This window comes from Protopterus annectens, chromosome 8.part0 (assembly GCF_019279795.1).
Source record: "Protopterus annectens isolate FY-2018-M chromosome 8.part0, PAN1.0, whole genome shotgun sequence".
Taxonomy (NCBI): Eukaryota; Metazoa; Chordata; order Ceratodontiformes; family Protopteridae; genus Protopterus; species Protopterus annectens.
This window is the reverse complement of record NC_056741.1, coordinates 1,094,754,499-1,094,770,281: the sequence shown is the minus strand read 5'-3', so window position 1 is coordinate 1,094,770,281 and position 15,783 is coordinate 1,094,754,499. Positions and strand designations below refer to the sequence as shown.

Here is a 15,783-nt window from a genome sequence, read left to right as displayed (position 1 = left end):
TACTTTGGCTTCTGCTGTCATGTCCTCATTTCTTCTTCTGTCCCACAGCATGCATCCTACTCAGGCACTTCACTTATATCACCTCTAGATTCCTCATCTGATCTGCCTTTACTGTCCAGATTTCTGTACCATGCAGTAGTACTGGTCATACCACTGTTTTGTACACCTTACTTTTCAGCTTCTTGGGCATTCTACTGTCATACTCTACATCTGACACTCTATGCTAGTTGGCTGCAACCTCTCTGATTCTAGCTTTGCCCTCTTCATTCAGACTTCTCTTCTCTTCTCTTCTCTTCTCTTCTATCACTCCTCCCATATACTATTAACCTGTTCCACTAGCTTCCCTTCTGTCTCAATTATCAGCTTCTTCTGATTTTCCCAATTTGCTGCCATTACTTCTGTCTTATCTGTACTTAGTTTCATCCCATGTGCCTTCAGTTTTGCATTCCATTCCCCTATCCTTTGCTAAAGGTCTTGTTTCGAGTCTGCCTGTAATGCCAGATTGACTGCATACAGCAACTTTGTTTATCTGTCCTCTCCAACCTGTTTGCTAATGTAGTCCATCAACACATGAACAGCAGTGGGTTCAGAGCTGAACCCTGGTGCACACCCACTCTCACTAGGAACTCCTCTATAAGACCATACACTGCTTGTACTTGAGCCATTGGGTCCTTTTACATAGCCTGCACTAATTCTACCAATGTTTCTGGGACTTCAAACCACCACAGTCCTGCCCAAATCAGCTTTTTTGGGACCTTGTCATATGCTTTCTCTAAGTCTAGGAATACCTAGCTGGGCTCTTTCCTCATCTCTAGCTTCTTCGCAACTATCTGTCCCCCTGCAAACATTGGGTCAACTGTGCTGCATCCTTATCTGTATCTGAAATGCTCATCTCCCATCTTACTATCTACTACTCTGTGTATCCTTTTATCAGTCACCCTCTCCAAACTTTCATGCAAATTGTCAGGAGTTTAATGGCTCTGTACTGTCCGCAGTTGTGGATGTCCACTTTGTTCTTGTACATTGACACAAGTATACTTATTCTCCAGTCATTTGGGATAAGCCTTTCTCTCCACACTGCTGTGAGTACCCACAGGAGCCATTTCTCCCCTTTTTCACCCAGCATCTTTATCATACCTGCTGTGACCTCATCTGAGCCTGCTGCCTTCCCTGACTTAATTTTTCTTAGTGCTATTCTTACTTCTTCTAGGGTGGGCTTCTCTTCTTCTCTCATTGTAGGTTGTGTCTGTGTCAGTATCTGTAGTAGTACAGCTTCTGTGGGTTTGTCTTCATTCAGAAGCTGCTGGAAATATTCCTTCCATCTACCTTTGATGTCCTGTGGACTATTAAGCAGGTTGCTGCTGGCATCTCTTATGAAGGGTGTCTGACTATCTATTTATCTTTCTGTCTTTGCCTTCCAACCTGATATAGTTTCTTTGTGCCACCTACTGAGTCACTTTTCAGAAGCTGGTAGAGTGCGTCCAGTGCCAAGTTATTTGATTGCAACTTCTTTCTTAGCTTCTTTGTTAGCCAACCAATATTCCTTCATAGCCTGGTCCATTTTCTATCTCCCACTTTTTCCTGCACTCCTTTCTTTCTTTTGATGACTTCCTGGACTTCTGCATTCCACCATCAGCTTTCCTTATGTACCATATTTCCCTACCTGCCACATATCTGTTCTGCAGTCCTCACACATGCTATTTTGAAGATCTGCCATTCTTTTTCTCCTCCACCTATTTCTTCCTCTTCTTAGGTTCTAGAGCCCTGAGTAATTACTTGAGCTGTTATACTTTCTCTCCAGTCAACTTCCAGATCTTCAGGCTGATCTCTGTTGACCTTAGAGCCTTCTGTGACCACTGCTTGCAGCTGATTGTGGCAACCAGTGGTTTACACTGTGGGCTGACTGTTTCACTGCAGATGACTTTACAATCACTGATTCTACCCCAGTGCCCTTTCCTTACTAGGAGGAAGTCTACCTCAGTTACATGTTGGTCACTCTTGTATGTGATTTTGTGACTGTCTGTCTTTCTGAAACATGTGTTGGCTACTATCAAGCCATTTGCCAGACAGAAGTCTAGAATGGCCTCTTCTTTATTCCTGTTGTCCCACCCATGTGGACTCAGGCAGTCCTCATACCCTGTTCTGTCTGTGCCGATATGTGCATGCAAGTCATCCATTAATAATACCAGTTCATGTTGTCATACTTTATCTAGTAGGTCCTGCAACTGCTGTATGAATTAACTTGTTTCCTTACTATCACAAACCTACTATGGGGCATAGGCTGAAATTATGAATACTGCCCTATCATTACACTGGAGGCTGATTGCCATGAGTACATCACTAATTCTGATGACATTCCTCGCTGATTTCCAAAGCCTCTCTCTCACTACCATTTCCACACCATTTCTAGCTTTTCCCCTCCTCTCCTAAGTAGTAGACTTCGGATCTCAAGCCAAGTGGATTTGCTGCACTGCCCAAACTCCATCTTGTCAGTGAACCAACATTAAGTGTTATCAGTTCTTACTTCATGTTTGACAAGTTGATTGTTTTTTCTTCCAACCTTCACTCAACAGAGATATCCCAGGTAACCCAAGTTCAGCAACTGGACACCAGCCAGCCAGTAACCAATAGGGCCAAGAGGGGCACATACACCCCACCCAGTATTAGCATGGGTCCCTGGCATAGATCAGAGTAGGCCGGGTCCTCAATCCACTTATCACTGCCAAATACCCATGCACATTTGGTGACATTAGTCAACATGACTGAAACACCAACAGCCATATTTTGCACTGTCAAGTGGCTAACCTTGCCACGGTGCACAGTCTGTGGTCCATGTTCTTCTGTCTTGAGGATACTGCGCACCACAGTAGATGCCCAAAGTATGTGGTCTATACAACTTTTCCTTTTATAGGCACCATGTGGAGTCTGTGCTGCTGCTCACAGCTTCATTCATTATGAGTTTGAGATGGAGGTGGGAGGAACACCACAGAGACACAGGGAGTACATGCAAACTCCAAACAGGCATTGGCTGGAGGTCAGGATCTAATCTTGTACTTTGTGCATGTAATGCATCATACATTACTAATGTATCTAATTACTAATGATTACTAATTATTAATAATAATAACCAGTAATGTATATACTATGTAATTATCATGTATACATTATTAATGTATCTTTAAATAAGTATAATTAAATATGATACCCAATATAGAAAAAATAGTAGCCAAAACTAGATGTAGCAGAAGCAGCAGCTGTTAAGTTTTGCTGAGTAAGTAATCTGTTCTCTAAATGATCAGTTCCAAGAATTGCTTATTTTTACTGATACTCATACAGCTTGTATTTGGGAATTTTATAGGATTTTCCAGCAAAATAGAAAACTGTGACCCTAAGTAAAGCAACATATTTAAAAATATATATATATATATATATATATATATATATATACAAATAAAGTGAATGTAAACAACTGTAACATTCAAGGGAGCCACAGGTGTAAAAATGCCACTGAATTCAGATTAGGATCTCATCTGGCTTGTATTTTAAATGTGATGTACTACTGATATGGGAGGTACTACAAGGAAATACTGAAGGCCAAAATAAACATTTTTATTTATATCTGGATCACAGTAAGCATTCAGAGAGCTGAATGACATAGCAATCTGCCCGATAACCTCAGTAATCCTTGAAATGCCACACATTCCAACGTATTCTGTAGGGAAGTGGCATTCTTTTCATTACCTTTCCTTATCCAGAAACATTGTGCAGATATCATGTGCTCAACGGATGTAAATGCAAGCATGAAAAGCAAGAAATTTACAGCCGTCATGAAGCAATTGTGATGAAGCCAGTTCTTCTTTAAAGGAGACCTAGTTCATGCTTGTCATCCATCCACCCAGTCATTCATCCAGGCATTCATCGTTTAACATCTGTTAGCCAGATATGCAGGCTGGCCTAATGACTATTTTCAGCCATGATGTGGGCCATAAATACAGACATTGCACAACTACTAACTTACAACACTTTACACATCAGTTTACATACAGCTCTGAATTCAAATGCAGAATAATTAAATGAGGAAACCTTAGGGAAGTAAGACAGCAGTACAGAGACGAACTGAAATAATTCAGGGAAGGTCTGGTGAGTCACATGATAGACTGTTTTAGGGAAAGTGAAACTGGAATAAAATTAGGGAAGAAGAAAGGCAGAGGTATTAAGGGAGAAGGTCTGTCAAAATATTTATAGGAAGATTTGAAGAGATGGCTTTGGGAAGTTGCACTGAATGTCTTACGGTTTGTACAGTTCGTAACATTAGGCAGAAAGAAATTATACAAAGGAGTTGCAATTTTGTGGAAGGCTGTGTGACACAGAACATAAACAAAGGCCTAAGTATAAGAGAAGGTGAAAAGGTTATATAGATTGGTGAGCTGGAGAGAGGCATTTAGATACAGTGTTTATACTGGGATGGGCTCTAGTATCTGAAACAGGGAAGTGGCATATATTCTTTATTGTTTAAATTGTAGGTATTTCAGGTGTGTTTTCTCATGAAAGGAGAGGAATGTATTCAGTTGTAGGAATGGCTACATTCTTGGCAATGGATATTGCATTTTTTTAGAGTGAGAACGTTAGTTAATTAATAAGCAAGCTTGAAACATTTAACGACTTTGAAAATAACATTGTCAACAGGATCACAGAAGGTTAACGAAGGGTCAAGCAAGATGCCCAGGTATTTACAGGCAACAGCATGTGAGATAGTGTTACATAAAGAGTCAGATGCAGTGAAAAATGGTGGAAATATGCAGAGAACCTTTATAGTAAAATTCAATAAGCTTCCTTAAATCAGAACTCCACGACAGAAGAATAACTTGCTTTATTTCAAATGGCCTGACTTCTGTTGCTTATAGCACATGGTGGAACATCTCAAAATTTGCACAAAAATTATTTGAAAATAATGTTCTGGTATAGCCATGAAACAGCTCATACTGGAGCCATGCTGAATATATCCACAGAACACAGATCAAATATGCTGAGAACATTACAAGCAAGCAAACACACCTGAATCACATTTCACCCTAACACTAAGACAGAAGCATGATATTAAATACTTTTACTGCTGTCATTGTTACAATGATTAGCAAACATGAGATCGTTTGCCATTAACGTTTTTTAGGACATTCCATCCTTGACCAGTTTTGTGCAGAAATCATACAATTTGTAAGTTAATATGGACTGAAGAACTTACAGAAAAATTTTCCATCATTGCATAAGTTGGTCTTGCAGCAGTTGGTAATGGCTGAGTAGCTCAGGCTGGCAGCAGTAAATGACATGTTGCCTATGCAACTTACAGAGCTAGAGCAGCTTTTTGTAAGCAGCTCCACTTTAGCTCGGCCTATTAGAAGAGAAAAAAATAATTGTTTCATTATGCAATGACAGAAAGCTGCCTAGAAGCAAAATGTTTTAACAAGAAAGATTGTATTCTGGGTGGATTACAATAAATGCAGCACTGCATGTCTGTGGTGTCTTGCAAGAATCAGTATATTTCTTAATACTGAACAACATCCTCAAAAATTCCTGCATATGAAACCCAAACAAAGACAATGGCAAAATATTTTCTAGAGTTTCAAATTCAACTAATGCAGCACACTTGGCACTGAAATGGCACTGTCCAGTTGTGGATTTGTTTATTTATTTGTATGTGAGTTGCAGAAATCTAATTGAAAATGTAATCTCATTTACTGAATGATCACATTTTAATCTCAGTTAAAATCTACTTCAGTAACATGGTAGGGTAGAATACCAGTTAACTTTCACTGCAACCTTTTTGGCTGGATGCCTGCTGTATTTCTGAATTTACAGTTCTGTACAGAATTATTATAACAGGTGTTGCTTTAAGAGTTCATCCCACATTATCTGGGTATAACAACTCAAATGCAAAGTGCAAAAAAATTAGATATAAGAAAATCACCTGAACGTTTCTGTTAAATGTAATTCTTAGTCTTAATTCGCAACAGCTTATCTTGAGGGGAAAAAAAACAGTTCCTTTGTGGAAAACTGACTATGCTAATTAAATCCAATGCGTCAGAATGTTACAAATTTTGTTATATAAAACAAAAAATACATCACTTTTATGATGTATACATTTGGAACCATGAAATACAAAAAGCAATAACCCACAACAGGAAGACAATAAACACAACACTATTACACACATATCAGTATGATGACACACATCTGATACCATCTCTAAAAATTAATAATTCACAAAAAGTCTGACTAAGAAGGAAAAGAAACATGTGCTATACAGAAAGGAGACCACTTTGTTCTCTAAAAAGAGTATTTACATGCAGTTAAATAAAATTACTGCCAACAATAACAAACTGAAACACATACCTTCAAAAGCATCACATTTGCGATTGAGGCCATGTCAACACTGTTTACTATGTATGTGTGATGAGCCTCAAAGTTCATTCACAATGCATGCAGCCATGCAAGTGTGCACAATGAGCTGTTTTTCATCATGGCTGCTGTAGGGACCCAGGGGGATGTCATGATGAGCCCACTTGCAGCCCAATAATGAATGTAGTAAATATTGAACAAGTATGTGCCATCAGGGCAGTTGGTAAAAACCACCCAGAGTTGATAGTGTTTGTGTACACATTATTCTTGCAACTCGATGCATAAATGCAGAAAAATGTACTGTGGAATGAAGTATGGCAGCCCTATAAAATGGTTTCTATCATTAGGCAGAAAGTGGTAGGACAACAGAAGCACAAGTGATGAACACAAGACTTCAAGGGGAGGTGATGACAAATCCTGGGATGCAGAAGACAAAGGAAAATGGGGTATGATGCATACAGCCAGATAGAAAACTAAACTTGAAAAATGTGAAAACCACCCATGGTAGGTAGAGGTGGTACACAAAAGTAAAATGATGTACACTGACCAAAACCAGTTATGACATCAGCAGAGTTTGAGCACTGTTCCTGTACAATAATGCAAATGTCCTGAAAACAATCACCTACACCCCTGAGCAGATTTGAACTTGTACTGTGTTCACTGATGCTCTACTAAGCACCTCATTTACAAGGTATGCCATTGAGGAGGGATATTTACGTCATTCAGGAATATAGCAGGTGATTTTTTTTACGTTTACAGAATGGAATCAAAACAAAATGACATGCCTCATGGGGTTTGAAGCCATCACCTATTCAATTCAGTGATATTCTACACAACCCTACATTTACAAGGTGAGCTATAACAGTACACCTACTGGAAATGAAAGGGAATCACATAGCAGGGGAATGTTACACATTTACAGAATAGAATCTGTGAACCAAAAGACAAACCTCCAGGATTTTGAACTCATTGCTCTCTTCACTGATATTCTACCCAGCACTGCATTTACAAGGTGTGCCAAAGAAGTACTCGCACTGAAACTATCAGGGAAACAAAAAAGATAGGCCTCAGGGGATTAAGCCTATTACCTTCTAAAGTGATATTGGGCGGCCACGGTGGTGCAGTGGTTAGCATTGCTGCCTCACAGCAAGAGGTTCAAAACTCCACTGCCATTCAATGTGCGGACAGGTAATCCGCTGTGGCGACCCCTAACCGGGATAAAGCCGAAAGAAGAAGAAGAAGAAGAAGACCTTCTAAAGTGATATTATACCCAGCACTGCATTTACAAGGTGAGACAGAGAAGTACTCACACTGAAACAGTCAGGAAAGCACAATGCAGGGGAATATTACAAATATGCAGAATGGAAGGAGAAAATGCAAAAAAGCAACTCTAAGGGGATTTAAACCTTCGGCATTGTACACTGACACTTTTCTGAAACACTTAATTATCAAGGTGAGCCAGTGAAGACATCATACTAAAGCTATCATTGAAGAACATAGCAGATGACTGCTACACATTTACATAGTGGAAGCAGAAAAACATACAGCCCTGTGGAGATTTGAACCTATCACTCATCAAATCACTTCATGAACAAGCTGAGTCATGGAAGAACTCAGACTAAAGGTGGGAGTTTTACCCTATTTTTTCTGTTTGCCAACTGCTCCCCAGCATTGCTCATCTCATTTGCATGACCAATGAGGCTAATATCTGTTTACATGGGACATGACATCTCTCGGGCTTCATTGTTGCTACACTATGAGCATTGCCATTTCTTATTAGTTGTACATGGGCATCGGTGGTGGTCTTTATACCCCATCATGTGCAGCACGACCACAAAAAGATAAGTGGTTTAGAAGCACTATACAAGCATTTGTGTGTATGTCTATCTGTTTTTGACTAGATTAAAGACTGGAAATATAAGGACAGGAAACATATGAAAAGGGGAAGCAAGCAGAGCATAGAACCAGAGGGTGAGCAAATAAGGGGTGGAGATTGTTTAGGAAGAAAATACTTTTTTGTGGGACAGTTGCCCGTTTTTTATGAACAGAATGAAAATATGGGGAAGTAAGTAAGAGATGTAAGAGGAAGGTAAGAGGATTAGGTTGGGTAGCAGGGGAAAGACAGGCATAACTGACAGGGTGTAGGCTATGCAATGATGGAACAGCGAGCACAATAGTGAAGGAGGCATCAAACAAGGAGAGTGAAGACAATGGTTACTACAAGACTGTAAAACCAATGGGGGGGGGCATGGACACAATAGGGAGGGGAGCACCAGGTTGGATGTTTGCAGATGCAGTCTCTGCCAGCTGAGACCCAGTGGAAGGTTGTCACCCTGAGTACTATCACCTCTGAGCCCTATGAAAGAAGGTGAAAGCCAGTGCTGGACAGGGATGTGACTAAATGATTTGTTGTTGCATGTTCTCCATATGGCAGGTGTATGCAGCCATTCTCTTGTTTATTGTATCCTGTACATGCTTTGCCAGCTGCCAAAAGGTGACAAAGGTTTCACCCCCACACTGCTACTGGTGGGTGCAAGTGTGCTAGCTTCCACTGCAGGGCTACCTGTTGCAAATAGTGCAAGTAACGCAAGAAGTGTTGAGGCAACTGTGGCAGGTTGGCACCCAGATGTGATGGGTGCTTCTGTTGGTGGTGGTTTGCCCCAACAGGCCCTACCAGTGAAATGGGTGGAGTTTGCTATGCTGCTGCATATATAATGTAAAAAAATGGACAGAAACAAAAAAAACCCTAAACAAAATAAATGTATGTAAGAGTTAGGATCGAGACAGCTGGTGGGGGAAGAGAAATAATAACACAATGAAAACTGCATTTCTGAATTATGTTAATAATGATAGTTAAACAAAATACACTTTTCAAAGCAATAAATAATAATGCCTTTCAGAATTGTGTGTGTGTGTGTGTGTGTGTGTGTGTGTGTGTGTGTGTGTGTGTGTGTGTGTGTGTGTGTGTGTGTGTAGGGGGTACTTCTCACAAACGCCATCCCATATGCAGTCTGACAGAAGTTAATTGCATGAGATATTTAGCTGGGCCAGCAGGTGCTTGTGGTCAGAGATGCAATTTGATGTCTGAGAATACTGTAGATAAACAAAGTAAACATGGTGCTCAGACAATGCATTCTACAATCACAGCTGATAGACACATGAAAGCTAATTCTAGTTCCACTACACTGCTAATTATGATCTTGCATACATGGACTGTGTACTGCTGTTGTTATAAAATGTTTTTCACGAGAACATAATTATGGGGTAGGGGAATGAACCCGCAGACATCTACACAATCTGAAGAAAAAGAGGCATAACATCATGATCCACTTGTCTACCTGTAAAGTAGGAGGCATGCTGAAAACATTTTTAACATTGCACAGTCATAGTGCCACCTTTGAGCTATGCCAGTAAACTAATGAATGAAAGTTAAACATTCTTTTTTAATTCCTACTACTGTTACTGTTAAAAGCCAGACATTTTTATGAGAGCATGTATACTCACCTGGCACTCTTTTAGGTGCTCTAGTCTGCCCCTTCTATTCAGTGTCTTCAGGGACTAGAGACATACAAAGGGCATAACGTAAAATTTGTGGATGGCATGCGGTGGAAGTGTAGCTGTGTGTGTAAAGTAAGTTATAGCTGCAGTACAGAGGTGGTGACTTCTCCTCGTCTTCATCCTCCAATCAGGAGTTCAGGAATGCTGTGCCTCATGTCATTGTAAGGGTGATAGCACTGTTTTCCCATGTGTGGCATGCCAATAACACATGTGTCAGCACTACTAATGGCACTTTTGCTGAAATCTTCCTTATTGGCTGAGATATCCATAAAACATAAGTGCTGCTGTTTCCAAATCCCTTCCTTTGTACAAATGGTTGCTTTTGTCTGTACTTTCCCTTGATAACTATAAGGAATGTCTTTTGTCTGTACTTTTAAATGTGATGGCCAAAACTGTGTTATGTGTACATTTCAAGTGTGCTGTATGTAGTGGGCAACAGGATTGTAAAGGTACATGGGAGATACACCCTTGAGCTCATATTCAGAGAACTATTCTATACTATTTTGGTGTTGTGTGCCTTGTACATATGCCATTAGCCATAATGTTTGTAACAGTGCTATTGTACTGTCATGTGTTGTTGTTCAGTTGCATATCTGTTCTTGTTTTGTGGGGAATATGTGCGGAGTATACCTACATGTCTGACATGTATTTAAGGATTGTGGATACTGATATCAAACTCTCAGGCTCAAATACTGAACAGTATATGGCCTAGTAGGACAGTAGTAGTGTAAGGTTTTGTAAGGCCCATGCTGGAAGAAGGCTGTGAACTCCACAGTTTTCCATACCACCAGAACTATGCCTAAAAACAGGGCACACCAAGAAAAAGCACTGTATCTGGGCACCAATTCACATCCAGTGACAAGCTAAAATTCATAGATGTTGATAATGAGATGGTACTACAGGACCTCTGTCACCATGGCTGATGGCTCTTTGCAGTCCATGCCACCATGCCTGGACAGAGATCTTCAGCAGTGCCACTATTGTGGGTGGTCAAGACCATAACTATGAAATGGTCTACTGCAGGGCCATGGGTATGATCTCGGCTGCCACCCACTGTGCAGAAGCCATGGCATGGGAGCATCGGGCAACAGGTGGTGGACCATTGACTGACCCACCTTTAATGGAGATGGAGCAGGTCTTTATCTATTTTAAAGGCAGTACCACCTACACAGAGTCCTATAGTGGTGGTACTGGATGTTGGTGCACAGCTGGACAGGCCCCAGATACTTTCAATTGTGGATTCCCCAGGTATGTGGTCCTGTTTAATTGTATCAATAGCTGCAGCCCCTCCTTATCACTTAGTCATTCTAAACTCCATTAAATCTGTATACAAGTACATCTGGAATCTGACAGACATAGACATCTGCACAAGGTATGCCCTGAGGTATTACTTTTTTAGTATGTTTATAGTTGTAAAGATATCAGTTGAATGTGTAGTTGTGGTGCTGGGTTATGCTTACACTGGATATTTTTTCTTTGGTATATTCACAGGTAATTCTTTATTTGGCAACAGCCGTGTGGGATTGCTTCCATCTAATGTTGGAGGATCTGTAAACACTGATAATGATGGTGGGGATGAGCTGGTAAAGTCATGGAGTACAGACTGAGTGCTGGCATAGGGTGTGTGACCACCACATCCTCTACACAGACCATGGACACAGTCAGTATGACTGCAGATACCCAGGAAATGTAAACACAAGAGAGAGGACAGATTGATGGGGACAGTACAGAGCAGAGACGTGTGATGGTCCCCAGTATTCAGATGTCTGAACTTGCCATTGGCATTCACTGGCAGGGAGGTCTACACAGCAGAATGGTAATGGTGCGTGACAGAAATATTGTTACCGGCCTGTGCCTGAGATTGATGTGTCAGTAGTTGCAACTGAACATATATGCTAAGACATTGTGGAGGCCCAGGCTAGTACCACCACAACCATGGCAGCAATAGTGAGGGTGATCTAGGGTTTGTATGTCCTCCATGTGTGATTCCTTGTATAGAGTTAATCATACAGTAGACAGTGCAGTGTCTTCTCTGGGTAGTCTGTCAGGGGCAAGGAGCTGTCCAAAGATGTTAGCCAACATGGCCTTGGGCATGCAAGATCCCACTCCTACTGTACCAGCACTTCCATGTAAACATGTTTCGTAGAAGTGTCTACTCCCAAGAGAAGATTCCTCTGTAGTCATGGCCATCATCATGCGGACACAACTTCTAGAAAATATTAGTTTAGGTCATGTAGCACACCAGTGTCTAGCCAGGGACATAGGGCAGCCAATGCAACTCATAGAAGAACCATCTCTCATGGAAAGGGGAATGCATGGGAAGCTGAGCCCTTTGTCATGCATACCCTGGACTTGCCATTAGGCTGAACCATAGTGTTGCAACAACTACTGAGGTTGTGTGCAGACCAACACATACACATCAGCACAGCCCCCAGAACATCACACACATCCACTGACCCTGGCCCTTCTTGACATTAACCCCCACTAGTTCTGACACTTCCCCTAAAAGCACTTTTTATAAACCTGAGTACTCACACTCATACACTTCCCTGTGAAAGACATGTACTCCCGTTTCCATTTGTCTAATGAAGATAACTGTGCCTTGTCCTTTGTACATTGTTACTAGGGTTGCCTGTGTCTGATGCACAGCATAGCCAGCCTATGTATGGGCAAGTACAGCCTTGGTGATTTTGTATGAATCACTTTTACTATAGTGTATCTGCGTAGCTCTTTTATAGTTATGTTGTAAAGGTATTTCCAATTAGCTGCCTTTTTGCTAGTGCCATGGCATACTGTGCCTGCCCTGTCTGGCATGATTATCACCTACTACTGGCTCTTCCTCCAACTCCTCATCTGACTCAGCTTCCACTGCCTGTTTTGCTGTGAAATCCTGGCCCTGTAAGAGCACCCCCCCCCCCAAATTTGCTTCCTAAGTATACTATTGTGTAACCGAGCATGCACAGTTAATATTTTGGCACACATAACAAGATCATACAGAAGGGCACCATCAGATTAACCTAGACAGTAAAAGCATGCCTTCACCATCCCAAACACATGATATATAATACTTCTGGTTTGCAATAATGCACAGTTCTACCCTTGGTCTGTTTTATGTGTGGATTTCGGATGAGTGTCATGAACCATGGTTCCAAGGCATATCCTGCATTGCCATCAAGATGCTACTGTGAGAAGTCATTCACTTGCAAACTGTTGATATAGGTCACATGGGTGCTATATGTGGAAGGGGGGGTCATACAAGCTATCTGTATATTGTAGATGATATACTGTGTGTTGCAGGCCACATGGGAATTGATGGAATGAGACAGCATGTGATTCACGTGCCTCCTTTTCAGTTCACCATGCAGTGCCTTTATTTCAATGTTGGTACAACTCTGGCCTCCAGTGCCTCAGGGAAATGGCCAATATCATAGAACACCTTCATGGTGTTGGGTGTCTCCTCTGGAATATGTGGGAACCACCTACGCTCCCCTCACATTCCATAGCATGGCATCGAAAAACTGACAGAGTATTCTAATGGCATATGCCGCAGATACCCCACTTCTGTCCACAGTAGGACACTGAAAGGTCCTTGTAGCTAATATATGTAAAGGCACACGCATGTCTATATCAACTGGGATAGGTGCTCCACAATGCCTATAGGGATGGAGACAAGGCTGACACGTCTACATTTTGTTGCATTGTGGTGCTCTCTACTCCATGAAGGGCATGAAATGTTTAGCACGGTCAGATGACCTTGTGATTTTGGGGTGTATGCTGCACACCATCAGGCATAGCAGCTGCAATGAAAGCTTCTTGTAGATACACATATACTATAGCTGCAGCAAACTGTAGCAGTGCTCATTAAGTTACTTGCCTGACACATAAAAATGAACAAGTTCAAATATAGAGATGCAGCTTCATTACACAGCAATTAAAAGTCTCTGAATTGCTCTGCCATCTTATTTTGCTTCATTGTACACAGCTCTTCATTACACAGTCATTAGTATGTAGCACAGTCAGCTATACTATTTGGGTTAGCCACATCATGTAGCTGGGGTTTTGGAATCTCATGCACCTTGCAAGTTGCTGCTCATCACGCAAATTTGCTTAGCATGTTAAGTCAAAGTTTTTCTGAATCTGGATGGTAGTCTTTGTTTATCCAGTATCAAACAAGAGTATTAATGTAAAAATCCCTTTGATATTCATTGTACTTCCTGTGCAGGTAACAAAATATCAGAAATCCTGAGCATCCTTTCATATGGCCAGGTTTGGAGCATAAACTTGATGATCCCTTTCCATCAACAAATCATGCTGTAGAACACCAGTCAAGTTGCTTATTTGTGCTTTCATAAAATTAATAGTCTGTTCCTTCCAGTTTCTCTGTTTTTCTCTGTGTTGTGTCTTCTAACTCTATTTTTCAAAACAGCTCTTCATGACAAGCCTCATATACAGCTAGTCTTTTCTTCATCTCAGCCTCTGATTTTTGCAGTTTTATCAGTTTGTCTGAATACTTAGTTAAACTTCTTGTATTTCAGTCCAGCCTTTTGTTATTTGAGTTGATATATTCCTTCAGTGTTTCATTTATTTTAATCACCTCTGTATACAAACTGATTTATTTTTTCCTCTATATTATTGGAATGAGAGATTAAGCTAGAACTCCTTTTTGCTGAACAGCTATAGGACCCTTTCCAGGTAGTGTCTTCTCTTCATTTTTTCTGGTTGATTTTCTTTCTGGTTCTTCAAAATTATTCTTTGCTTCCATCCATTCAGTATACTTACTAGTCAGTAACTGAGTTTTACCTAGATAACTGTTTCAATGATACTCCTTTTTCTCGGTTTCTGTTTTCAGACTGGGAGAGCCAAAATTAAGCTACTGATCAGTGTGCAGCCATCTTGGAAGTCCTTCACATCTTGATCAGGTCAATGAGTTTGACCCTACACCCCATGTAAAGTTAAATGTTCAGAAAATAGATTCCCTACATGGTAACATGGATTGGAAATTGGCTAAAAGATATATAATTTGTGACAGGTGTTCATAGGTTCATAGGTTTATAGGTAGTTACTTGGCTTCCAGTTAAGGAAAACATTGAGAAGCCCAGCCCAAATTGCCATTTGTCTCCAAGCACTGTCTGGTTATGTGACTTGCTCAAGGCCACACAGTGTTTCATCTGAGGGCATGAAGGCAGCCAGTGGAACCCTGTGGGGCTCTGTGTTGGGACTTGTAGTGACACCTCATTTCTGGCATTTAATTCTTTGATCTGCAGATTCAGAACCAGGATCTCTGGTTATCTAAGTTGACAGATTACTGCAAATTAAGTGTTATTGTCAATACTGTCTGATACCCGTATCCTTCAGAAAGGGCTTAACCTAATAAATGCCTGGTATACTGAAAATGTATTCAAATTATACATAAAAAGTGTATTATCATTGCATTTGGCAAACAACCCTTGCAATCCTCATATAATTTAGACAATACCCCATTAAAAATAAAAAAAAAATGAAGTCAATGACCTTGGAACCTGGGTTAACAATTCCATCACCTTTGGTCATTGTGTAGCAGTTGTAGTCAGAAAGACATCCAACTCAACTCAAGTAATAACCAATAAGATATCATCCAGATCTATAAAGTCTTTTAATCATCTATTCAACATCATTTTGATCAATCACTGAAGGATGTACCACACCAGACATATCAAATGACTGGAGAAGTCCAAAAGAGTCCTAACCAAAACATTATGGGCTTAAACATCATGAACTATCAGGAAAGGTTAGAAGCTCTATCATTGTATTCAGTATTTTATAGATGTTTGAGGGGTGATCTTTTCCTTT

General features: G+C 40.7%; 1 protein-coding gene across 1 annotated transcript in view; it reads right to left on the bottom strand.

The window, feature by feature from the left end:
* LOC122809248 (urokinase plasminogen activator surface receptor-like) overlaps positions 1-15,783 on the bottom strand; it is a gene marked incomplete in the record, with an annotated part of 361,759 nt that overhangs the window by 211,861 nt on the left and 134,115 nt on the right. The window contains 1 exon segment of the mRNA XM_044080574.1: positions 5,243-5,389. Within this exon segment, the coding sequence (XP_043936509.1) occupies positions 5,243-5,389 (147 nt within the window).